The sequence below is a fragment of the Panthera leo genome, chromosome F2 (assembly GCF_018350215.1).
Source record: "Panthera leo isolate Ple1 chromosome F2, P.leo_Ple1_pat1.1, whole genome shotgun sequence".
Lineage (NCBI taxonomy): Eukaryota > Metazoa > Chordata > Mammalia > Carnivora > Felidae > Panthera > Panthera leo.
This window is the reverse complement of record NC_056695.1, coordinates 37052424-37077560: the sequence shown is the minus strand read 5'-3', so window position 1 is coordinate 37077560 and position 25137 is coordinate 37052424. Positions and strand designations below refer to the sequence as shown.

Here is a 25137-nt window from a genome sequence, read left to right as displayed (position 1 = left end):
CTTAACTTTTTATAAATCTAAAAAAAGCCCAAGAACATTGAATAAAAAGAAGTGAAAGAACCCAGACTTCTTTACTCTGTATATATTACAACAGTAGGGAAGAAATATAGGTTAAAAAAACTCTAGTGACTTAGGGCATTCATTGTACATAACTGGTATTCATTACACGTCTTAAATTTACATTTGATATATGGGAGTTCTAGAAATGTCTCTGAAATCTAGAATTGGCCATTTGAATGAAATGGAAAAGCTCTTTGGTGACAGAGAAAACAGTATTCATAGTCTCTGGTAAACTCTATCGCCCTAATACTGTAGCCTGTATTTGTGAAAAGTAGATACATAAAAACGGAATTTAAGCTGAAAATCTCCATGAGTTATATATGATTATTTAAAGTTCAATTTCCATTATTTCATTTAGCAATTTACCTTTGTTTTCTTTAGTTGAATAACAGCTTCAAGAAAAGTTATCTCTTCAAATGTCCTCAGAACTGGTTCAAGTTCTATTAAACATTCTACATGAGAAAAAAAAAATTATTTGAGTTCAGATCTAATCATTAAATTGAAAAATATAAATGCTAATATTTACCTGATAAGGCCCTAGGTCAATTTTTCCCCAAACTGATGACACTCAACTCTGTTAAGAGCCTTTACATATGCATATAGATAGAAATATAGATCATGGAATACACTTGAGAGTCTAAAAATAAACCTTTATAGTTACGGTCAATTGCTTTTTGACCAAGTTGCTGAGGCAATTCAATGGGAAAAGGATCATCTTTTCAACAAGTGGTGCTAGGACAGCAGGATATTCACATGAAAAAAGATAAATAATTTAGACTCTTACCTCATGCCATACATAGAATTAACTTGAACCGTATCGTGCACTTAAATGTAAATACAGGAGAAAATCTTCATGACCTTTGGTTAGGTAAATAATTTTTAGATATGACATTAAAAACAGGGTCCATAAAGAATTTTAAATGCACTTCAAAAAAACTGAAAACTTTTGCACTTCAAAAAGCTGCTATTAAGAAAAATGAAAAGACAAGCCCCAGACTGGGAGAATATTTTTTGCATATCATGGATCTGGCTAAGACTTATACTCAGAATATATAAAGAGCTCTGACAATAATAAGGCAAATAAACCAATTCAAAAATGGGAATATAACATGATGCAACCGTTTTGGAAAACATTTGGGAGTTTCTGAAAAATGAAAGATAAATTTACCATGCAACTCAGCAACTCAACTCATAGGTACCAATATAAGAGAAATGAAAACATGTTCACACAAAGACTTGCATATGAGCAGCCACAGCAGCATTATTCATAATAGCCAAGAAATAGAAACAATCATAATCACTACCACTACTACTACTGCAACAACAACAACAACAGCAACAACAACAACATATAAACTTGTTGCCAAAGGGAGAGGCCAGGGCTCCGGATATAAAACTGAGCATCACTAACGGATGATGTAACGGGAGAGTATAGATAGTAAATAGGTAGTAAAGGATCCATGTTAGAGCTCTGAAGCATTCCAACAGTTAGAAATTGAGTAGAGGAAGTGAAAAAGATTGAGAAAGAGAGGATGCTGAGAGTGTAGCTTCTTCTGTCTTGAAGCAACCAGAAAGAAAGTTTCAAGGAGGGAATGTCTAATCTGGTGAGAAGCCAAGTAAGATAAGCAGGATTTTCTAACATTACCATCCTTGGTAACTCCAACAGTGTAGCTTTCGTGGAGATATGAAAACAGAAGACTGATGTAAGTTTGTCAAAAACTGAATTAGACGGAAAGAAGCAGGGAAAACAAGTACGGGTAATTCCTACAAGGTGTTTAGATTTCAATGGGGGCAGAAAAATGAGGTGACACTGAAAGATGATATGGGGTTAAGATTTTTTTTCCTGTATAAAGATAGGAGATAATAATGGAATATATCTGTATGACAGCTGAATGACCCACTAGATAGGCTGAGATGGACACTCAAGAACAGAGACAGAATATGAGGACGAGAAGCTGAAGAGGGCTTGGGAATTGCATCCAGAGCACAAGTGATACGTTTACATTTGTGTTAAGTATATATATGGACACTTTTTTCCAATGGAAAAGAGATAAGGCAGGAAAGATGGATACAAGGACAACCAAGTTTGTGGATATGGTAGTGGAACTGTGAGGTAGTACTCTCTTACGGTTTCTATTTCTTAGTGCAGTGTGAGAACAGGTGATCTGTTAAAGGGAAGATGGAGCATGGGACGAAGGAGGTTTAAGAAGGGATGCTATGGGGCACCTGCTTAGCTCAGTTGATTGAGCGTCCCACTCTTGATTCAGCTCAGGTCGTGATCCCAGGGTCGTGGGATGGAACCCTGCATAGGGCTCCATGCTGACTGTGGAGCCTGTTTAAGATTCTCTCTCCCTCGTCCCTCTCTCCACTTGCACTCTCTCTCTCTCTAAAATAAAAAAAAAAAATTTTTTTTAAAGAAGGGAGGCTAAGGTATTAACCCTGTCTTCTTTTCCTAAGCTCAGAATCTACCAAGAAAAGCCACACAAAAAAATGATAAATGATGATTAAAGTATCACCTTTATGACCAATAAAGATTAATAGAGAAATTAACTTTAGATCTGTAGCCAAAGGGCTTGGAAAGAATTCACAGCTTTACTCAGCCAGAGTCTACATCTACTTCCACATGGGGGAGCAGAAAATGTATATATCCTTTAGATAGGCTGACTTCTAAAAGAAGGAAAAAAACTGAGAAGGGACCAGGTAAGCATGCTCAGTTTTTCTCCAAAATTAACAAATAAGATAAAGTCTGAGGAAGACTGCTGAGGGACACATAGAAGCTAGAAAATATTCTCCCTATACTTTGCTTTTTTGGGGATTGAAATGGAATTTCATCTTCCCTTTGGAAACATAAAAAAATGGGACTTGTGTGTCTCCGACAGTAATACAATATAATCACTGATTAAGACAGCAAATCTCAAACTTTTAGGTCTCAGGACTCTTTAAAATTATTGAGTATCCCAGTTTTTGTATATGTGGGTCATATCTATTGATACTTACTATATTAGAAATTATAACTGAGAAAATTTTAAAACATCGGAGTGTATGAGAACACATTCCATTAATTGCCGGAGCAGTGAAACCATCATAACTGATTTAGCCTCTGAAAAAATCCACCGTGTACTCATGAGAGAATGAGAATAAAAAGGGAAATTAATATCTTAGTATTTCTTATTCTGAAAACAGTTTTGATTTTGTGAATCCTTGTGAAAGTCTCAGGAACCAACCACCCCAGGGGTCCTTGTACCACACCTTAAGAACAGTTGATCTCTGAGAATGGAATACTAGAGATGTATTTGAGAAGCATAATAGAATTGCTAAGTAGTGTTTAGTGTGTAGTTTTGGCCACTAATTTAAATAGAAACCAATAACTTCCACTTCTGGAGCAATAGGGTAGGATTTACCATCCTGCCTAAAATGACCAAAAAAAACCAAACAAAATACACGAAACAGTGGTTTTCAATACACTAGATACTGGGCAACAAAGGACAGAGATCTCTGAGGTGGGAAACAAATAAGGTGAGCCCTAGGACTGCCCAGGCTTGCTGCCTAGAGAGAGTTCCCAGCTGCAGCTTATAGGGGAAGTAAGGTGGGACCTCACTTCTCAACTGAGTGGAAAGTTAATTGAGGAGAGGGGGCTGAGAGTCTGGGTAGACCAAGGCAGATAGAGTTCAGAGGACAGTACCAGAGAGGGGAGAGGTAACACAGAGAGACAGCTCTGTGATCTGCAGAGGGCTCCTTTAAGTACTGATCAATGCAGGGTAGAGAAATCATTAAGCCAAAAGTCAAAGTCTTCAAAGAACAATAAAGAAAAGCCAGGAAGTCTACAGAAAAGTAAGTATTGCCTAATGGTATGATCTTCATAGGAGGTATAAGTTCTAGAGAATGGAAAAGAAATGAGTATTTGGAAGTGGCACTGGGGACAAGGGAGATATAGACCCTCCCAGATAGCTCTGGGAAATAAATGTGAATCCATTACAAGCAACTTTTGATTTTTTAAATATAGTAATGATAAGCAGTGAACACAAATTGCGAGTAAAAAATATATTTCATTGCTTTTATAGTCCTAGTCTGTGGCTTATTTTTCACTTTATCTTAATCACATCTCTTGAAGTGCAAAAATTTTCAATTTTTTCCAAGTCCAATTATCCTTTTTTTCATGTATCTTGTTTTTGATGTCATACAGAGAGTTCTTTGCTCACCATAAGGTCATAAAAATTTTCTATGTTTACATTTAGATGATGATCCATTCTACCTCTGAAATAAATCATAATTCTATCTAATTTTTCTATCTAGGATTACCACCTTAATTAGTAAACTCTTGACAGTCTCTTAGCTGGTCTCTTTGCATCCACTCCTGCCCTTCTTCAGTCAATTTTCCACACAGCAACAAGAGTGCTCTCTTCAAAACTTAAATTAGATCATGTCATTTCCATACAATGCACATATTAATGCTATTCTATTGTACTTGGAATAGATTTATAACCTTTTGGTGGTAGCCCAACAGCTTCTCCTTATCTCTCTAATCTCATCTCATAAAATAAAAACAGCACGTGAATTAAAAAAAAAAACAAAACCTGTAAGTTTGCCATCTAACTTGTGTAATTTTTCAAGGAATATTTTATTCATAGTATAGTCACTATTTTTCTAATTCCAAATGTCCAAATTAAAACTGTACACTCACTTAGGAAAGATGGTCTTTCATCTGGATTTTGTGCCCATCCACTTTCTATTAGAGAGATCATGAGTGCTCGATGAGGTATATCCAATGGTAAATTTTCTTCATTAGTGTCAGGTCGATGTCCTTGTGACACACTATACATGATCTGCAAAGGATTGGTGACTTCTGTCAAAACAAATATATTTCATTTATTAGAAATATATTATGATCTAATAGATTACTTAAATATGAGGGAAACTTAAACTGTTGGGAATAATGCATTACCCCCCCGCCCCTTTCTGTTAAAGAAGTATATATGTACAAATATATATTCCAGTCATTGAGATTTGTCTGCCTCCTGTGGTGGAGTTTATAGCTTCACCTCAGCTCATTAATTTTAAGCTTGGTCATGTATCTGATTTGGCCAATGGAACGTGAATACAGCAGAGCACAAGTAGAACTGAGGAGAACCTAGTATAGCTAAGGATGGCCACTCACATCATATGTGAATGAGAAATATACGTTTATTTAGTAAGCTACTGAGATTCTGAGGTTGTTACACATCAAACCGACCCTTACGAACAGAATGGAAGAATCAGAATAAAGAAATGGACAATATTATCAGAAAACTTTGAAATTATTCTTTAATGATTGCTGGTTATTACAGAAGAAGCATGAATTAAATTTTCAAATAAAGAATTTTAGAACTGGACTGAATCAAAAATAAATATTCAAAAATTTCATTTTGCAAATGAAAAATAAAGAGGACTCGAGATTTAGTGGCGTGATCACACAGCTAATTACTATCAGAACAAGAATTATAATCTACCTTTTTCTGACCCTTAATCCAGTATAGTTTCCAATATACAGTGGATTCAGAATTGATAAACTATTATGCTTTTATAGTATGTTTCCACAAAATGAATGGTAGGCAGATTCAAAATAAGATGGGCTTTATTTAGATAGTTCTGAATGTGGCCTAGCAACATGATGTCATCTAGAACAAGGAAGTGAGGGGAACCTGGGTAGCTCAGTCGGTTAAGCATCTGACTTTGGCTCAGGTCATGATCTTGCAGTTTGTGAGTTCAAGCCCCATGTTAGGCTCTGGGCTGACAGCTCAAAGCCTGGAGCCTGCTTCGAGTTCTGTGTCTCCTTCTCTCTGCCCCTTCCCCACTCACACCCTGTCTCCCTGTCTCTCTCTCTCTCAAAAACAAACATTAAAAAAAAAATTTTTTTTTAAAGATTTAAAAAAAGTACAGGGGCGCCTGGGTGGCTCAGTCAGTTAAGCGGCTGACTTCGGCTCAGGTCATGATCTCGCGGTCCGTGAGTTCGAGCCCCACGTTGGGCTCTGTGCTGACAGCTCAGAGCCTGGAGCCTGTTTCAGATTCTGTGTCTCCCTCTCTCTGACCCTCCCCCGTTCATGCTCGGTCTCTCTCTGTCACAAAAATAAATAAATGTTAAAAAAAAATTTAAAAAAATAAAAAATAAAAAAAGTACACTTACCTTCAAAAGGCTGTTTTCTGGATAAGACTTCCCATGTGATAACTGCATAGCTGTTAAAGATAAAAATATACATACAGTACATTATAAACTAACTATGCATAATAAACTAAAATAGCACTGATTTTAAAAGCTGACTACGGAGAGATCATTTTTGAAAGGGACAAGGTAGTGAAATACTGTATAAAGAACTACCATATACAACCAAGACCAGGAATATTTATATACAGGTTTCTTTGAAAGGGAATTAATCCAATTTGAAAAATTAGCAAATTACTATAATAAAAATTTGAAGTTAAAGGATAATTTGTTGTGGATGATTCTTTAAAGACCTCTAATTACATGATTCTATTATTCACACAAAATAAACAGCAATAAAAAAGATGGTTTTATGTAGCCCTACTCTATTGACTTTTTTTGGTCTAAATACTATCTCCTTTTGTAGTGTTAAGTGTTGGCCACACTGTTTCCTTCCCTCCTCCATCAATGTCAGATATGATTAAAAAAAAAACAAACAAACAAAAAAAAAAAAAACCTTTGAGTACTATATTATAAATTGACAGGACAAAAAATGTGCCTTAAATTTTTTTCAAGGATGTAAAAGTAGCTTCAAGGAAGGAATCTTTTATTTGAAAAATATTAATCACTGTGGTCTCTATTTTTGCCACACTTATGAGAGAAGAGTAAAAATCACATTTTAAAATGTAGCTTTGAAATTCTAGTTAATCTTATTTTTATACAAAGTTAACTCTGAGCAAAAGTAACAAATTATACCTATATATATCATGCTTGACACTGGCCCTTGATTTTTGTCCAGGTTCATAGTTCTCAGGTGGCATATAGATAATTGTCCCTCCTTCTGGTGAAGATTTACTACTTCGTGATTGTGAGAGGGACATCATACGCCATTTTGATAAACCAAAATCTGCAATCTGTAAGGGAAAAGAGTAAATAACTGAATTTAAAATTTTTTCCTTTAAAAAAACAAGAATTGACTCTCTTTGTCTATATTCATTGTATTTAGATATGAGACTAGAGGAAATGTTCTATATTAATATTTTATTTCTATATATTCTATCAGTTTCTTTATTAATTCTAGAGTGCTGAGCCCAATAACTCTAGAAGCAATAGATACTGACTTGAAGTTCAGCATAATATCACAGATTTTAAAATGGAGAATGAGTTTTGAAAAATTAAGCAGGAATATTTTGTGCCTTAAATTCTGAATGAGCATATACACCAAACACTACTTTTTAAGACAAGTAGTTTTATAGCATGTGCTTTCAAAATTCACCCACACCCCAAAGAACTGCTAAACTACTGGTATCTAATATGATTGCAACTGGGTATTGTTTGCAACTCAGATTTATATGTTCTTATTTATAATGCCCTAAAAATAGTAAGCTTCAATTGTGAAGTAAAATTTCGATATAGTATAGGTCATTATTATATGATTTATGCTTACTGCTAAAAGAATCACATCTGTTGGCAAGAGTCTATTTACATATAAAGCATATTTATGTCCATGACAAGGACTGCTTGAAGAATTATGGGTGACATTCTGTGCTTTTGATATATCCTTTAAAGTTTTGCTTCACTTGTAAATTTTATGCAGATATTCTACAACACCTTATAACTCTCTATTTAAAAGGTTCCTTATTTTTTTTTAAAAATGGAAGACAAAAGGGGCACCTAGGTGGCTCAGTAGGTCGAGCATCCGACTTCAGCTCAGGTCATGATCTCAGTTTGTGAGTTCGAGCCCCACACGTCGGGCTCTGTGCTGACAGCTCAGAGCCTGAATCCTGCTTCGGATTCTGTGTCTCCCTCTCTCTGCCCCTTCCCCGCTCATGCTCTGTCTCTGTCTCTCAAAGATGAATAAACGTTAAAAAAAATTTTTTTTAAATGGAAGACAAAATAACAGAAATAGTATTTTATGGACAAAAGGGTATAGGACTCTAAAAACATTTAATTTGAATTACTTAGACCTTCACACTGCATAATTTAGGATCAACAGAGGGAAATGAGCTCTATCCAGCACATCATTTGTGTTTCAATTACTTAACTCTTCCATTTTTACTAGTTTTAATAGAAGAAACAATTTGTTCAGTGTTTAAATTCATTATTAAAAAAAAAATTATGGCTCCACTCTAAAAAGGGAGGGGGTAGACTATATGAATTTTTCCGTACATTATTAAAGTAAAAGGGTAAGTCTAAGGAAAAAAAAAAAGTAGAAAAGACCCAGAGAAAATATGGTGCCATTACATGAAGAGCTACGCTGGATTGACCGTGAAAGGCAATATACCATGTGGCTAAGAACACGGGTTCTGGAGCCTAGGTTATTTAGATTTAGATTCCAATACTACCACTTAATTAACTATGTGTGAACTCGAGCAAGTTTTTAAATTTCTCTGCCTCAGATGACCCATCTGCACATATGTGCAGTGGGGACAACAACACCATATCACTGGTTTGAGAAAATTAAATGCCTTATTCTAAGCAAAGCCCTCAGAACAATATCTGGCACACAATAAGTGATCCGTATGTGTTAATATTAGTGTTTTGTATATAGGTTGCTCTTATTCAATACAATCTGCTCTTCCCACCTACCTTCTAAGAGCAAAAACAGCACTCCAGTTGCACATTTGCTAGAGTAATAAGCATTACTATAAGTAGAGTTTATTTTTGTGCCACAAGTGAAAAATTCTAAAAAAAAAAAATCTGAGATGTTGTCTCACCTTATACCTGAACCATAATTTGCAAACTCCTGGGTTAAATGTTGGTTTGAACACAGCATTAGAGAAAATGTATTCCTGAGCTTGCCTCCTCATGTGCTTTTTCACCTAAGATTTTCATCTTCCTCTTTTCAAACCTGACCTAAAAACCTAAATCAGAATTCTCTCTCTGAGCTGATTTAGTTTGGTTTTCACATGGAGCTATACTTCTCCCCTTTCTCTATTACAAACAATACCATTACAAAAGGCATGATGCAATAAATCTGGATCTTCAACAGGAAAAAAGTGAACAATGTGAGGGAAGGAATGATTTCTTGAAGGTCTTGAATCAATCATTCAGCCATGAAGACAGAGAATAAGAACTTTCCCATACTATGCAAGATTTTAACATGCATTTTAAAGCTAAAGGCTTTCTTTTTAAATAAGAAGATTATTTTAAAAATTAGAGGAAATTAAAACACACTACTATAAAAATCATCCACAATCCTACCACCCTACTAGAATAGCTACTTTCATTTACATATACTATTCATATCTATAAAACTATAAAATCATCATCAGCAAAATGTTTTGAAGATTAATCCTGAAGTATTCTGTTTTCTACATAAGACTGACAGAAGAGCAGAGAAAGCAAGTATGGTACATATAAATATTTTCATTTCAAAGAAGCCTATCACTGGTTCATTTGTATATATGGTACACTAATGAACACCTGACAGATAACCAAATTTAATGTACTCTTTTTAAAGTAGAAAAGTCTCAGTTGATCTAAATCAGTAGTAAATATTTTTCTTTCAGCTATTATGCTTCTGGCCAGCATTCCAGTGAAAAAACTTACTTCAGAAAATGGTAGCAAGGTGTAAACATCCATTTAATTTTATTGAGTATTTTTAAAGATACATACTTCATTTAAATGCCTTTCCAAGATGATAGGTAGGTTAAATAACTTACTTTTTTATGAGTCAGTGATGAACTTTGAATTTTTTTTTTTTATTTGAGAGGGAGAGGGATAGAGAGAGCGAGCGAGCGAGCATGAGAGTGAGCCAGCGGTGGAGAGGGGCAGAGAGAGAGGGAGGGAGTGAGGGAAAGAGACAGAATATCAAGCAGGCTCCACTCTCAGCACAAAGCTTGATGTGGGACTTGATCCCACCACCCTGGGATTGTGACCTGGCCAAAACCAAGGGTCGGATGCTCAACCAACTGACACACCGAGGCACCCCCGAACTGTGACTTTTAAGGGACATTTATAAAGTAAAAAATAGAGACATACAGGATACATGTAAAAGAATGCTACTAATTTATAAGAATAGTATTAGAAAGGTCACAGCTCTCTATGTACTAAAATTAATAAAAATTACAAACTAAACAAAGTCAAACTATTTTAAATTCTATTCATATCAAAGAAAGACCAAGAAAGGATACCCTATTGATCAGTGAAAAGAAGAAAGTAGGAATCATTACCTAGTACTTTGCTTCTGTTTTCTCTATTTAGTTTCCAGACTGAGATGAAGAAACTCAAGTTCAAGGATGTTGAAAAGGTCAAGAAGGGCAAATCTCAGATTATTATATATATATTTCAGGTTATTGAGAATAGCAAAACTTTGGTTCGCAAGCATAATTCATTCTGGAAACATACTTATAACCCAAAGCACTTGTATATCAAAGCAAATTTCAAGAACCATTGGCTAAGCTGTGATCATGCAACGTTCAATGTAATGTATTAATCACATTGCAAGACACTGTTCGTTTATCAAGTTAAAATTTATTAGAAATGTTAGCTCATCTTGTGGAACACTCGCAGGACAAGTTACTCACAAACCAAGGTTTTACGGTACTTGCAAATACCTCCATGGTGCTATTAGTGCTCTTTGTGGGACAGAATGGATAGTATATGAGAAAACTAAATGTCATTCTGACTTTTAAAAAGGAAAGAAATACTCAGCAATCAAAAAGAATGAAATCTTGCCATTTGCAACGCCGTGGATGGAACTGGAAGGTATTAGGCTAAGTGAAATTAGTAAGAGAAAGACAAAAATCTTAGGACTTCACTCATAGGAGGACTTTAAGAGACAAAACAGATGAACACACGGGAGGGGAAACAAAAATAATATAAAAACAGGGAGGGGGACAAAACAGAAGAGACTCATAAATATGGAGAATAAAGTGAGGGTTGTTGGAGGGGTTGTGGGATGCGGGATGGGTTAAATGGGTAAGGGGCATTAAGGAATCTACTCCTGAAATCATTGTTTCACTATATGCTAACTAATTTGGATATAAATTTTAAAAAATAAAAAATAAAATTTAAAAAAAAATTAAAAAAATAAAAAGGAAAGAAAATGTTGATTTTGCAAATCTACATACTGGTAGAGACTGTGCTTACTCCTTGTTTAAAAAAATTTAGAAAATTTAATAAAAGGGGTATGTTATGAGTAATTAATGGAAGATCCAGCAAGAAGTCATGAAAAACAAATTATATTGACTGGTGGTCAATTTCAAATCTAATCTGATATATCCCAAGTGCTTGGCACAATGCTTGCCATACTACTGTTGCTCCATAAACATTTACTGAATAAAACAATGACCAATTTCATTTCCTTTTTTGACAGTAGTACGACTGTCAAAGCATAAATGTTAAAACAGTTGTATATTACAAAACACTTTGTTATTCAAAGTAACATGTTTGACTATTAAGTTATCAGGCCTATCTGGTATACAGAGCAGATCTAGAATTCATTCGTTTGTTTATTCAACAAATACGTAGTTAATACTTCAATATGGCATGTACTGAGCAGGTGGCAGTTAATAAAATAGACTAAATTTCAGTCTTACTGGAGTTTCTATTCTAATTGGGGGAGACAGTCAATAAATACATTAACAAAAATATTATGACAGGTGGTGAAAATAATATGAAGGAGCATAAATCAAGGTACAAAGACATAGAGAAATTGGGTGAGTTGTCAGGGAAAGCCACTGTGAAGAAGGTAAGGGAATAAGCCAGGAGGATACCTGGGAAAGCAGTCCACTAAGGACTCTGATAATATTCTTAAGTACAAAATGGAGAAATATGGGCTGTATTACAGCTCTCTTAGAAGTATTCCAAACAAAATTAATGATTATTCTCCAAAAGTACTAATTAAAGATTGATAGTGACCTAGAGCGTGAGTCCTAGCAGCATGTTGTGCAGCTCTGATCTGGGTTGTATACTGGTTAATACATAATCATTAAAGACACAAAAACTAGCTAATTAAATCTGAGGGTGACACCAATCTGGGAAATAAAATTAAAACGCCTGGACTAGAAAAGTAAAACTGAAATAGATCTTAAGAGGCTGAAGTAATCAATCAAATCTAACAAGACAAAATGTGATGATGTTCAAAAGTATTCTGCAAAGTATGTGATATGGCTTAAGCAACAATACCTGAAAAAAAAAAAAAAAAAGAACCTCTCAGGACTTGTTGTTAATGCTATTTAGGGACCTGGGAAATGACACTTCCATCGAAAAGTACATTCATCAGGTCACATCAGGAGTATTTTCTTTGTGAGGATAAAAATTGAGATTTACCCACAGAAGCATCTAGACAGCACCTGTGATTAAAATCCATGTAATAAGGAAATTGGTTGAAAGAACTAAGGGTGTTTAGAAAGGAGAACAAAACACAAGTGTATGTGAGTGGCAGGGGGATTAAAGTCATCTTCAAACATTGAAAGGGCTGTCACGCAGAAGTAGAATTGGACTTACTCAGGTTATCACAAAGAGTAAAACCAGGACCAATGGACGGAAACAAACGGAAGGTGTTTTGATAGATCATATAAGAAAATGTCACAGTCATTTAAGGATGGATATTAAGACTCCCTGTTATAGGATATTTGCCTTGGGAGACAAGGGACTATCGCAGTGAGGATTCAGGGGACTAGCTGACCATTAAAGCACTTCTACCCGCATGGTTTTATAACTGTTGTGACAGATTAGTTTCTTTTTTTTTTTTAGTAGTACTGAGGCAGCACCTAGCTTCTGTTTCCTTTCCGCTCCCATTTTATTCTAGGGAGAGGAAGTGCATTTAACAGAGGTTTAGTTTTTCCTTTAACTTTTCTCACACTTTTTGTATTAATTTTCTATGGTTCCAACTTCCCTGTTACTTTTTTCTTTGAACATTTTTGATATTTACAATGATCTTCAATTATATATATTATTGTAAGAGGTATAGCAAAATAACATAAAAACAAAGCAAGTTACTTTTAGTATTAGCTACTTAGCAACTACTTTTTATTTGGTGTCATCAGTTAGATGTAAACTATGGAATCACTACATGTGGTGCCTTTAGGCACCTAAATCTCATGCTTTATACAAAAAATTCAAACTAGATCCTAGATTTAAATATAAAGCATAGAACTCTAAAACTTTTAGAAGGTAACATAGAAAAAAACCTTCAATACCTATGGCTTGATGAAGGCTACTTAGATATGACAGAAAAGCATTGTCATAAAGGGGAAAAATTGATAAACTGGACTTCATCAAAATTAAAACTTCCTTTGAGAAAGACCCTTTTCAAAAGATGAAAAGAACAAACCATCAACTGGGAGAAAATATTTTCACACTACATATCTGATGAAGGACTTCTCTCTAAAAAATCTAAAGAACTCTCAAAACCCAATAGTAAAAAGCCAAAAAATTCAAATAGAAAACAGCTTAAGACATGAAGAGACAGTTCACTGAAAAGGATATAGAGAGAGCAAATAAGCAAATGAGAAAGTGTTCAATATCACTAACCATCAGAAAAGTGCAAATTAAAACTATGATAAGTTATCACGGTATACCTATTACAATGCTAAAATAAAAAACTGTGACAATACCAAATGCTGGTGAGAATGTGGAAAACCTGAGTCAATCATACATTGCTGGTAGGATGTATGGTCATTCTGGAAAACAGTTTGGTAGTTTCCTAAAAAACTAAACAAACCCCCCAGCCGTCGCACTCTTGGGCATTTATCTAGAAGAATGAAAACTTATGTTCATTCAAAAAGTTGCACAGGATTGTTCATAGGAGTTTTATTGTAATTTCCAATGACTGGAAACAATGCAAGTATCTTTCAATAGGTAAATGGTTGAACAACTTTGGTATACCCCTACTATGAAATACCATTCATCAATAAAAAAGAACCAATTACTGATATAAGCAACAACTTGGATGGATCTCAAATGTGTTATGCTAAGTAAACAAAGCCAAATACTGCATGATTGCATTTATACAGCATTCTCAAAATGACAAAATCATAGAGATGGAAGACAGATTAGTGGTTGTCCGTGGTTAGGGATAGTAGAAGAGGGTGAGTATGAATATAAAGGGGTAGCAGGAATGATAGCTTTGTGGTGACAGAACAGTGCTGTATCTTGATTGTTATGGCGGTCACACATGTGATAAAGTGACATAGAACTACATACATGAATCTGTAAGAACTTCAAAATCAAAAGAAAAAAAAAGGTTTACATGACAATTTCAATTAAGGACATAATGACTTTGTATTTCGTACCACAATTCTATCACCTCTGGAGTCTAGAAAGAACTAAGCCACTGCAACAGGAAGAAGGGGCACTGAAGAAAAGAATTGCGGGCTATGGAAAAGTGAGATATTAAATCGGCTAGGTAGGGTGAAAAAAATCCTAAAAAGTCTTCAACACTATTAAACTCAAGGATGCAGATAAACTTTTTTCCAAATTACCTTAACATGAAATTCATTATCCAATAAGATATTTTGAGTCTTCAAGTCATGATGAAGTAGAGGAGGATTCATATTGTGCAGGTAATTTACACCCAGTGCAATTTCATGCAGAATGCGAAATCTCAGTGGCCAAGCAACAACAGGATATTCCATTTTCTTCATATATATGAAAATAAAACCAAAATAAGTGACCACATTCATTACATTTCCACTTAGAAAATTAAATATTCCGTGTGGAAATACAGCATAAACTCAGGTCAAAACATATACTTATTTTTATTTCATTGTATCATGCTATCAATTATTATTTAATATTCTTATATCTTATTTCCCTCAGTTTTTAGAGAAAATGGCTTTATAATACTGATATTTCCTTTTGGTTTATGTCAGTAATATAACTACTTGGTATAGGCTCTTCTTTCTTCATTTAACACAGTTTCAATTTTTTTCTGTGTAATACCTGAACACATATACCCACACCTATCTCTTCATTCTATGGTTTACATCAAGTAACCTACATGTACCCACACAAACACACACAAAAAAAATTTGCTTCTAGTACCTAACAAACTACTAATACAAAATTTATATATTAACTTTCCTATTGTTATGAAATCATACTTTACTATAATTATCATTACATCAACTAAAATTAGGACCATATTATATTTACTATACATTAATATCTCATGCTTCTTACATAATTTTTGTATTCTAACGAAAAATTAGCCTTTGGACATTTTGCTTTTGTGAAAGAGACAAAGATCATCTCCATTTCTAAGCATATATAATACAGACATATTTAAAATAGAATCTTTTATATTTCCTTGTACTTACAAGTGATATTAATCTGAACTTTAGAACATAAAAGTTAGGGTAGCTTCCAAGGAAAATGAATAAACTCAGAAAAATTTGGTAATTTGGGAAGATCTGACAATGAATCATCAGGCACCAAGCTACTGAATACATTTTAAATGACACGAACAAGTATGCTTTTACTAAAAGCTCAAATCTGTTCTTGAGAATTTTTTCTACAAATGGGTAAGCTTATAGCTCATTGATTAGACATCACATGTTAATCCACTCATTGACAGTCTCAAAATACTCGGTTTTACATTGCACTTTGATTTTTTTCAACAATCTTTTTTGAGGTTGCGGGAAGAATACTTTCAAGGTAAATCCCACCCTAATGGTACAACACAGGAAACCAAAAGAGACATAAAACATTACTTCCTTTGGTATACACAGACCCCCATCTTGGTGAGTAACTGAATCTTTTAATCTATAAAAGGTCATTTTTTTCTGAAAATTATGTAGTTCAAAGGAGTAACGAGGCCTCTGTGCAGAATGGTATCATATGGAGGGTTTTGATCATGGAGATGGAAATAGAAGAGCACTCACTCTATATGTTCTGATTCCTTCTAGGAGTTGGCAGTCCACTGAAGGAGGCTCTATAATTTCTAATGGGTTCCAAATTTGGGTACCAGAGTATCTAATGGGTACTGGGGTGTGGGAAGAAAATATCAGAATATATATATACACACATATACGCACATATACATACATATATGTACATACATATGTATATACATGTATATATATGTGTATTTTTTTCCCCTTAGAGAGAGAGGGGGGGTGCCAGTGGGGGAGAGGGCCAGAGGGAGAGAGAGACAATGTTAAGCAGGCTTCACGCAGATAATATTAATAATATAAGATCAAGCAAACAATAATAGATGAATACACATAGTTTGAGATTAAGGATCCAAATTTGCTTACTGGTAGGATTTGCCCGTCTAGTTGGCTCACTGATGGGATTTGCAATCAAAGCCTGAGTAACTGGTACCTTGATAGAAAGGTAAATGGCACGTGCCATTGTCTATTATTGGAAAAACTAATATATTTGGTACTCAGAGACAGATTTATTTGGCCTATTCAGAACTTAATGGGCTGGTATTATTAATACTTAATCTGAATCTTAAATTGTTTTTAACATAAAATAAAATCTGGCTTACCTAACAGGGTATTATATAGTGTGCAGGGTTTATCTCTTCTCTCTCCTACTCCTTTCTCTGTATATACACATGTGGATACTGGAATTCAGTTTAAACCTCAAACTCAGTAACCTAAGCAAAATAATCTAGGTCCCATAGAATGCATGACCTGACTCTATGGTATTTTTAACAAAACAAAAGAAGACTTAAATTGTGTAACTTTACTACTGTAATTGTTTTCCATTATTCTTACTTTGATTCATCTATATATCTCTAAATAATCTGATCATATGTAAAGCCAAAACACTAGATCACTTGAATAACAGAATTATAGCTACTGAAAATACACAATACTTACCCTATGTAGGAGTTCATTTAATGATCCATTTGGCATGTATTCCGTAACTATTCCCAAAAATTCAGGCTCATTGCAAATTCCCAAAATTGGAAGGATGTAACTAAATCTAGCTTTGTGTAAAATTTCAGCTTCTCTTAAAACATCATTTCTTTCACTAAAGAAAGAAAATGCATAATTATTTCATGGTAATGAAAAATACACAATAATCATATCTATAGTATTAATTAAGCCTAGATTTTTTTCATTAATTGACCTCATGTAAATTATGCAACTTCTCTGTCCCTTTCTTTATATTTAAAGAAGGGATAACACCTGTCCTATATATTTCACAGGTCTGTTTACAAATCAGAATAACTTCTCTAAGCCAGTGATAGAAAAAATGTGCTATACACAGGTTATTATTATTATACTTTCCTAGGAAAGGGAAAGGACACAATATTTTAGTAAGTTTATAATGTCTATATTAGCATGATTGCTGTTTGAATTAAAGTTTATGTTGTATTACAGTACTATGTTAAATTTTATGGTTGCATACCATGTAAATTTTTTCCAGATATTCAAACAATATAATTTAAATGACTAGATGTAGATTTAAATGACTAGATGATAATAGTTGCATAAAGGTCAAAAATACTTAGAAATTATACAATGGAATTCAGGAAAAGAACACTTAGAACAAGTAAATGCTTGTAACAGATCCCTGGGTAACTCTGGATCTCAGGTTGGTTTGCCTATTCATTCACAAAACAAATAAATAAGTATTGAACATTTATTATGAATAAAGGACTATGCTCAGCATTATGGAGAATATAAAGATAAACATGGTCTGTGTCCTCAAGCTGCCCAGAAATCTTTTAAGAGAAACAAATACTCATTGTGGTTTTGGTTTGCATTTCCCTGATGATTAGTGATGTTGAATACCTTTTCATATATACCTATTGGCCATGTGTAGGTCTTCTTTGGATATGTTAATTATCTTGATCTTGGTAATATGTATATGTTATGTATATGTTCATCAAATCATGTTGTATACTTTAAATATATATAATTACATTTGTCAATTATTCCTCAAACTTAAAAAAAGGAAAGCATATAAAAGAGAATACATACTTGACATATAAAGTAGAATGTGGTAAGTGCTGCCAAAAACAAATAAGAAGCAAATAAATAACTATAGGAAACTCGGAAAAAGAGTAAACTGAGGGCTAGAGGAGTTGTCAGTCTTTAGAGAGGGATTTCAACTGTACTTTAAGGATGGATAGACTATCGACTACTGGTAAATGGGCAGTCAAGATGGATGTGGTCTCCAAGAGGGGAGGGACTTTTTTTTTTTCACCTGTGTGTCCCCAGGACCTGAAACAGGGCCTGGCACCTGGTAGATATGTAATAGATATGTATCAAACGTACTCAAGGGAGTTGCAGTGAAGATTGTGTTTGGAAAATGGCAAATTGTTTCATATGAATCAGGATATGTAACAGAGCATGTAAAAGGAATGAAGGTGAATAGGGTAGGCTACAGCCTCATCTCAGAGCCTAAAGCCAGGTGAGGGTGTTTACACTTTATTTGGTAGTCACCAAATCATGACTGCAGGTTTTCGAGCAGGGTAATGGCATCATCAGAACAAACTTTTAGGATGATTAAATTGGCAAAAAGATATAGGATCAGCACAAAGGGGCAGAATATTCTACTATTCTATAATATTAGATTATTATAATACTAATGAAGATGTGCAGCAGTGAGAGTCTGAAACTATACAGATCACAGTGAAAATGGGAAGAAAAACACTAGCTGAATAGAATGCCCAGGTTGTGGTGACTGACTAAGGTGGATATATTAAAAAAAAAAAAAAAAAAAAAAAGAAGAAGAAAGAAAAAAAAGGCAAAGGAATTGGAGATATCACCGTTTTTACCCTGGATGGATGTATGTTTGTAGCAGCAATAATAAAAACATCTCCAGGAGAAGCTTATTAAGTAAGCAATGATGATTAGTTAGTGCTTAAACCACCCAAGCCCTGGATGAATGGCTGTTGAAATAAGAAAACAACAGACATTCCAGACCAGACTACAAGGCTTGCTTTAAAAACAAAAAGCAAAATAAAGCAAAACTTTGGTAATATACTTACATATTTTAAAATTCAAGAGTTACAAGTTATCATAAAGTAAAAAACTTTTTTACTTCTCCCTGTTCTTCAGCCCCCAACTCCTTCAGCCCCCTTCTTAAGACCCCAACGGTAAGGCAACCAGTTATATCAGTTTATGAAGCTTATCCTAATTAAACTTATCTTCCCTAAAGTTAAACAGTTCTGTGTTTGCCTCAAGAGATGTAGATCAACAAAAACAACATATTGTTCAGCACTCTTACAGGGAGACAGAGGATGGACTTAAAGATTTTTGGATACATTGAAAAAAAAAAAAAAACGAGAGAGAGAGAGAGAGAGAGAGAGAGAACATGCACGCGAAGGAGCACGAGCATGCTGGGGAAGTCTCAGTGATACTTAATACACTTGTTCATTCTCCCATTAAGAGTATCAGGCATTCTTCCTTCTACTGTCATCCTATTATGTGTCAGCCACTGTTTATGGACTATCATCTAAAGACCAACCCTCTAAACCTGGTTTTATATCACCACCTTACATATGAGGGCACTGAGGCTCAGATAAATAATTTTCTAATAGGCCAACATTAAGTGGCAGAGTTGAAATCAGATTTGAATCACAATTGTAGGACTCCAAAGCCTGTGTTCTTTCCATTCTGGTGTTTGATCAGAGAAAAGAAAGAATCAAGTTTTTGAAGTCAGATTTCAGGAAGATTGAGTGAGTGGCAAAACAGAAAAAAGGTCAAAAGTAGGTTTTTATTAAAAAAAAAAACAAAAATGTAAAATAAAAATACAGCTTTTATAGGTACATCACCAATATTACCCAGATCAAAATTTGAATCACAAAACAGTTATGTCATCCACACAGGATGTTTGAACAACCAATCAGACTCATCTACACATACGGAGTTAGGAGATTGTTGGGGAAGGCCCACTCATTGAGCAGAAGTCAGGCTTGGGAGAATGACTCACCACCGATCATTAAAATGAGAACACGTAACTGCAAATAAACTTTTTTCTTCCAGGTGGTCTCAGAGAACAATGCAAACGTTTTCCACACAAGAGCTCGAGATGTACATGTATTTATTATTCCCACTTTGTAAGTGAGGAAATGGACACCCTGTGAGTCAACTGCATAGCCCAGCCCTATGCTCAGATTACATAAATACTGCTAATGTTAACATCATAGGCAACAAGTGTGAGAAAGAACGTGATGCAGTAATGCCAGAGGGTTTAACTGGTCCTTATGGCTTCTTTGACAACAGAATTTCCTACTGAAGAATTTTAGGTTATGAAAATTGTTAAAAAGAATAGAAAGGGAACCCCCCTCTTCATTCCTTTGCTCTCAAATAGCACAAAACTTGGATAAACGAAAATCCTGAGCAGCTGCATCCAAGATGGGAAGATCACATCACTTTGCTTTAAAATACCACAAGGGTCCACTAGGGCCAGATATCCGTAATCTACATGGCTGATTCTAAACTCCATTCACCCCTTGTAACCAACAACCACTCTTCAAAGTCCACTACATGTACGTACCCACGTGTGCCCAGCACTTGCCCCACAGAACTCAGGCCCCGGTGAAACAGACACCACATCTTATTAATCACTAGACCTGGTTTAGGATATACAAAAGGCGGGAACAGTCTCGAATCTACTGTGAGAGTGGCCCATCCAAGCCTGATAGCAACACAGCAAAGAAAAGCCACAGGCAGATGAAAGTACAGTAACTTTGGCAGAGCTGAAACTGAGGAATTTATCTGACACTGGATACTAACAACCTCGGACCAATCAGGCATCTAGCATGATGAATTCTGACATTAGATACACGGGAGGTGAGGCGAATGTTGCAATCATGGATGTTAACTCACTGAATGCGGGACTCAGTTATATCCCTACTGGAAGGGAAAGTACACAAGACTAACGACTAGACCCTACTGACCAGTCCCTTCGCTCACAGGTCAATGGTATAGGGTTGAAATGTTTTCCTGTTAATAGAAACTAATGCTAGCCTTCCCCTCTGAAACCTAGACAGTGCATGTAAATGGTTCCAGGATGTGAGAGGCATTCAAAATTTCTGGCCATGTAATAGTCTTCTGATTCGGTTTGCTGTTAGCCAAATAATCCACACCCCCTGGGGACAGGCCTCCCTGCCGGAGTCAGAAGAGAAACTAAGCCAAGTCGAGTTTGGTACCTAAACTTTCACGACCACACGTAGTAAACCGCAAACAAAACAAGAACAAGAGCAAACCCACGCCGAACAGACTTTGGTGTGGGGAGGAACGAAGCCCAGAGTAAGAGGGAAGGAGAGGGCGGTGGAGGGAAGAGGTGAGCAGCAGAGGAATGCGACGGCTGCAGCTCCTCCACACAGCACAGTTCTCCCCACCACGCGGGGCCCCAAGCCTCGAAGGACTGCCCAGAGGCGACGAAGGGGTGGGGCCGACCCCAAGTGTCACCGCCGTGTGGGCTCCAGAGCCCGGGGTTCGGGGCTGCGCGCGGGCGCCCTACCTGTCGAGCACCGGGGTGTGGATGTGCAGGTGCTTCACGGCCACCTGGACGCGCCAGTCTGCGTGGCGGGCGGACGACACGGTGCCCGACGCGCCGCGGCTCAGGTAGCGCAGGTCGGCGAGCTTGTGGTAGGGAATGGTGGGCAGGGCGCTGCAGATGGCCTCCCGGCTCATGGTCGCGCGCGGCGCGGGCGCTCGGGCCGCCGGCCGGCTCTGGGTGTGCCCGCCGCTTCGGAGGCTTCCGGGGCTCCTCGGCCGCGCTCGGGCGCCGGGACCCGCCCCCCGTGCCCGAGCTGGAGCGGCCGGGCCCTGCCAGCCGCCGGGGACTAGGTCACGAGGCAGCCCATCGCCCGCGCGGCCCACGCCAGCCGCTGCTCTTTGGAGCCCGAGCGGACTTTCCCGGGGGCCGGGGTCAAGTTGGGCTGCGGCGACGCGTCGAGGAGGAGCTTCCTCGCCCCACCTGGCCCTCCTAGGCGCGCCAGCCGCCCGAGCCCCGGCGGTCCGAGCTCCTCCCTCCCCGAACTTCTCGGGCGACGTCAGCGGCGGACACTGAGGCGGGGTGAGGGCGCTCCCCCCTCCCCACCCCGGGCCCCGGGATCCCAGCCGCTCTGGGCGACACCCGCAGGGGCGCGGGCGGGGGGTTGGGGTGGGGAAGGGAGCCGGAGAGGCTATTTGTCTTCTTTTCCCCCAGCTCCCAGGTTTGGAAAAGTTTTCTCTGAGGGCAAAAAGTTCCTTTTAGTAGCCTGCCATCCGGTGGGTCTGTGGGCTCTCAAACCGGGGAGGAATCTCCTCTGAGATGGCGTCTTGGGGGAGTGGCCCGACCCCATATGTTGCAGCAAATACTCGGTGCCGGGAAGAGACAAACAAGCCAGGCGCACTCGGGGAATCAGAAAAACAACAACAACAACAACAACAAAAAACTGTGTGTTGGCCACTGGTGTGCCCTCCCAGCGGAGTCACCTCCAAAGGCTGAGCCCCCGAACCTTGGCATCGGCCTCCTTTTATGGCTGGGATGGTAGGGGGTTGAGAGACCCGAGAAAAAGGGGAGGGAGCCTTATCACCGGTGCTCCGGCCAGGTGGTGGACACAGGAGGCAAACGAGATTACAGAAGCCAAAAGAATGCAAGGAGAGGATCTAGCCTCGGCCATCTGGCCCCTTCTATCTCGTTTCTACGAGCTTTTCTTCTCACCCCCAGGCGGCAGGGTGTGGGTCGGAGGGCCCTGGGTTCCTCGCCCCGCGCCTGCACAGGAAACGCTTTGGGTGGGGAGGAGGCGTGGCGGTGACCGCCCGGCGCCCCTCAGTGAGTGGGGAGAACCCCGTGGGGGTGTAAATGCACCTGCCTACCCTCGCTTCCAGTGTTGCTTCCAGGTGCGTCAGGAGGGACAGGTGGGTGAGAGAGCTTGTCACGGTTGAACTCGGTCAACAAATCGCGGGCTGAGCTCCTGTTGCGTGCTCTTCCGCCAGGGACCTACTTTTCTCTCTTTTGCTGTCCATAACTACATAGAGGGTGAAAAATAACGGAGAAGAGTCAATCCCTCTGATTCCAGGTAAGACTGCAAAAATTTCCTTCTCACACATCTGGGAGGAACGCAATTAACGTTGAATGTCAACCCAAAGCAACCAGAAATCTTTTCTTTTTTTACCTTAGAACGAAACACCTTTTCTACTGGGATGACGCTCTTGTAGAGTGTGAGTGCAAATATTATATACAATACCAAGTCCATACTAGGCATTTTACTTCTTTATTTTTATTATTATTTTTATTTTTCTGGAGAGAGAGCAAGTAGGGGAAGGTGGGAGGGGGAGAGGGGGAGGAGAGAGAAAGAGAGAATCCTAAGCAGGCTCCTCCCTCAGCACGAAGCCCACTCAGGACCTAATCGCATGACCCTGGGATCATGACCTGAGCAGAAATCAAGAGTCCCCATGCTGTACGGACTGAGGCCCCTAGGTGGCCCCATATTAGTCATTTTTTTTATTTTTATTTTTTTTAATTTATTTTTGACAGAGACAGAGCATGAGTGGGGGAGGGGCAGAGAGAGAAGGAGACCTAGAATCCGAAGCAGGCTCCAGGCTCTGAGCTGTCAGCACAGGGCCCTCCCTATGCGGGGCTCGAACTCATGGACCCCGAGATGATGACCTGAGCCGAAGTGGGACATTCAACCGACTGAGCCACCCAGGCGTCCCATACTAGTCATTTTTAATGAATTCTAAGGCCACAGTAATAAGGAATACCTGACTTGATAGGGGATTTCTGCCTGTAGAGAACCAGTGTTTCCTGTATTTTTGTGTTGCCTGAGATGAGAGTAGCAATGTTACTACAATACTGGGAAGTTGTAATGAAACACGGTGTTTTTGTTGTTGTTTTTTGTTTGTTTGTTTTTGATTCTTGAGAGAGGTCAGGCTGGAAAGGGACAGAGGGAGAGGGGGAGAGAGAGACAGAACCCTAAGCAGGCTCCCTGGACCGGGCACTCTATCTCACCACCTTGAAATCATGACCTGAGCTGAAATCAACAAGAGTCCGATGCTTAACAGACTGAGGCACCCACATGCCCTGAAAACACCGTGTTTTAAAATTTCGGTCATTTAAAATAAAATGCTTAGCTTTAAAGATATGGTCTGATGCTTTGTGCTTTTTTCTACAAAAAGTGCTCAGAAACCTTTTCCCGTTCATTCATTCATTCATTCATTCATTCATTTTTTTCCAGTCAGTTAACAAACTAAGAATTCCAGAAAAAGAGAACACAAAATAGGAAGGGAAGACATGATCAAAATAATAATTCGAGAAATTTTGGCAGGATCAAAGGACAGGGGTCTCCAAATGGAAAGGGCCACCAAGTACCCACAGTGAATGAAAAAAAAAAAAAAAGCCTACATGTAAGCACGTTATTAACAAGGTCAAAACCCTGAGAATAAATAGAAGATTCTATAGGTTTTCAAAAAGAAGAAACAAGAATAAAGTGATGGGGATTAGAATGACATTAAATTTTTCAGCAGTAACACTAATGTTAAAACACAGTGAAGTGAAATTTCTTCAAAGTCTGAAAGACAGTAACTTCCAACCTACAATTCTATAGTCAGCCGAACTATCAAGTATAAAGGCAGAATAAAAAAATGTTTCCACATATACAAGGATACAAATGTTTCCTTTCCTTCCATCGACTTTTTTTTTTTTTTTTTTTTTTAATAAAGAAAGCTACTGGAGGATGTGCTCCAACAAAACATGGGACTAAATCAAAGAGAAAGACATGGGATCTGGAAAAGAGGATCAAGAGAAAAGGAAGGTAAGCCCAGGATATGGCAGAATTAGCAATCATTTTTTGTTGGAGCGGGAGATGACATACTCCAAGAGAAAGACTCTAGTTAAAAAAATTGAACTTACAGATTATCTAATTTTGAGTTTTGGGGAAATTATATTATAGATGTTTGATAAATGAAATATGTGATAAAATTGGAAAAAGAACTTACAAAACTCCAAGTGAAAAGGCAGCAATTTGTTGAGAAATAAAAATTATACAAAAA

General features: G+C 37.5%; 1 protein-coding gene across 1 annotated transcript in view; it reads right to left on the bottom strand.

Annotated features, from left to right (window-relative positions):
* The window catches only part of RIPK2 (receptor interacting serine/threonine kinase 2), a 29312-nt gene extending 7428 nt beyond the window's left edge, over positions 1-21884 (bottom strand). The window contains exons 1-7 of the mRNA XM_042924311.1: positions 21620-21884; positions 17017-17170; positions 14668-14823; positions 6992-7149; positions 6221-6270; positions 4742-4903; positions 427-512 (exon numbers count right to left, since the gene is read on the bottom strand). Coding sequence (XP_042780245.1) covers positions 427-512; positions 4742-4903; positions 6221-6270; positions 6992-7149; positions 14668-14823; positions 17017-17170; positions 21620-21792 — 939 coding nt within the window. The 5' untranslated portion in view covers positions 21793-21884. The remainder of the gene's footprint in view (positions 1-426; positions 513-4741; positions 4904-6220; positions 6271-6991; positions 7150-14667; positions 14824-17016; positions 17171-21619) is intronic.
* Positions 21885-25137: the final 3253 nt, after the last annotated feature.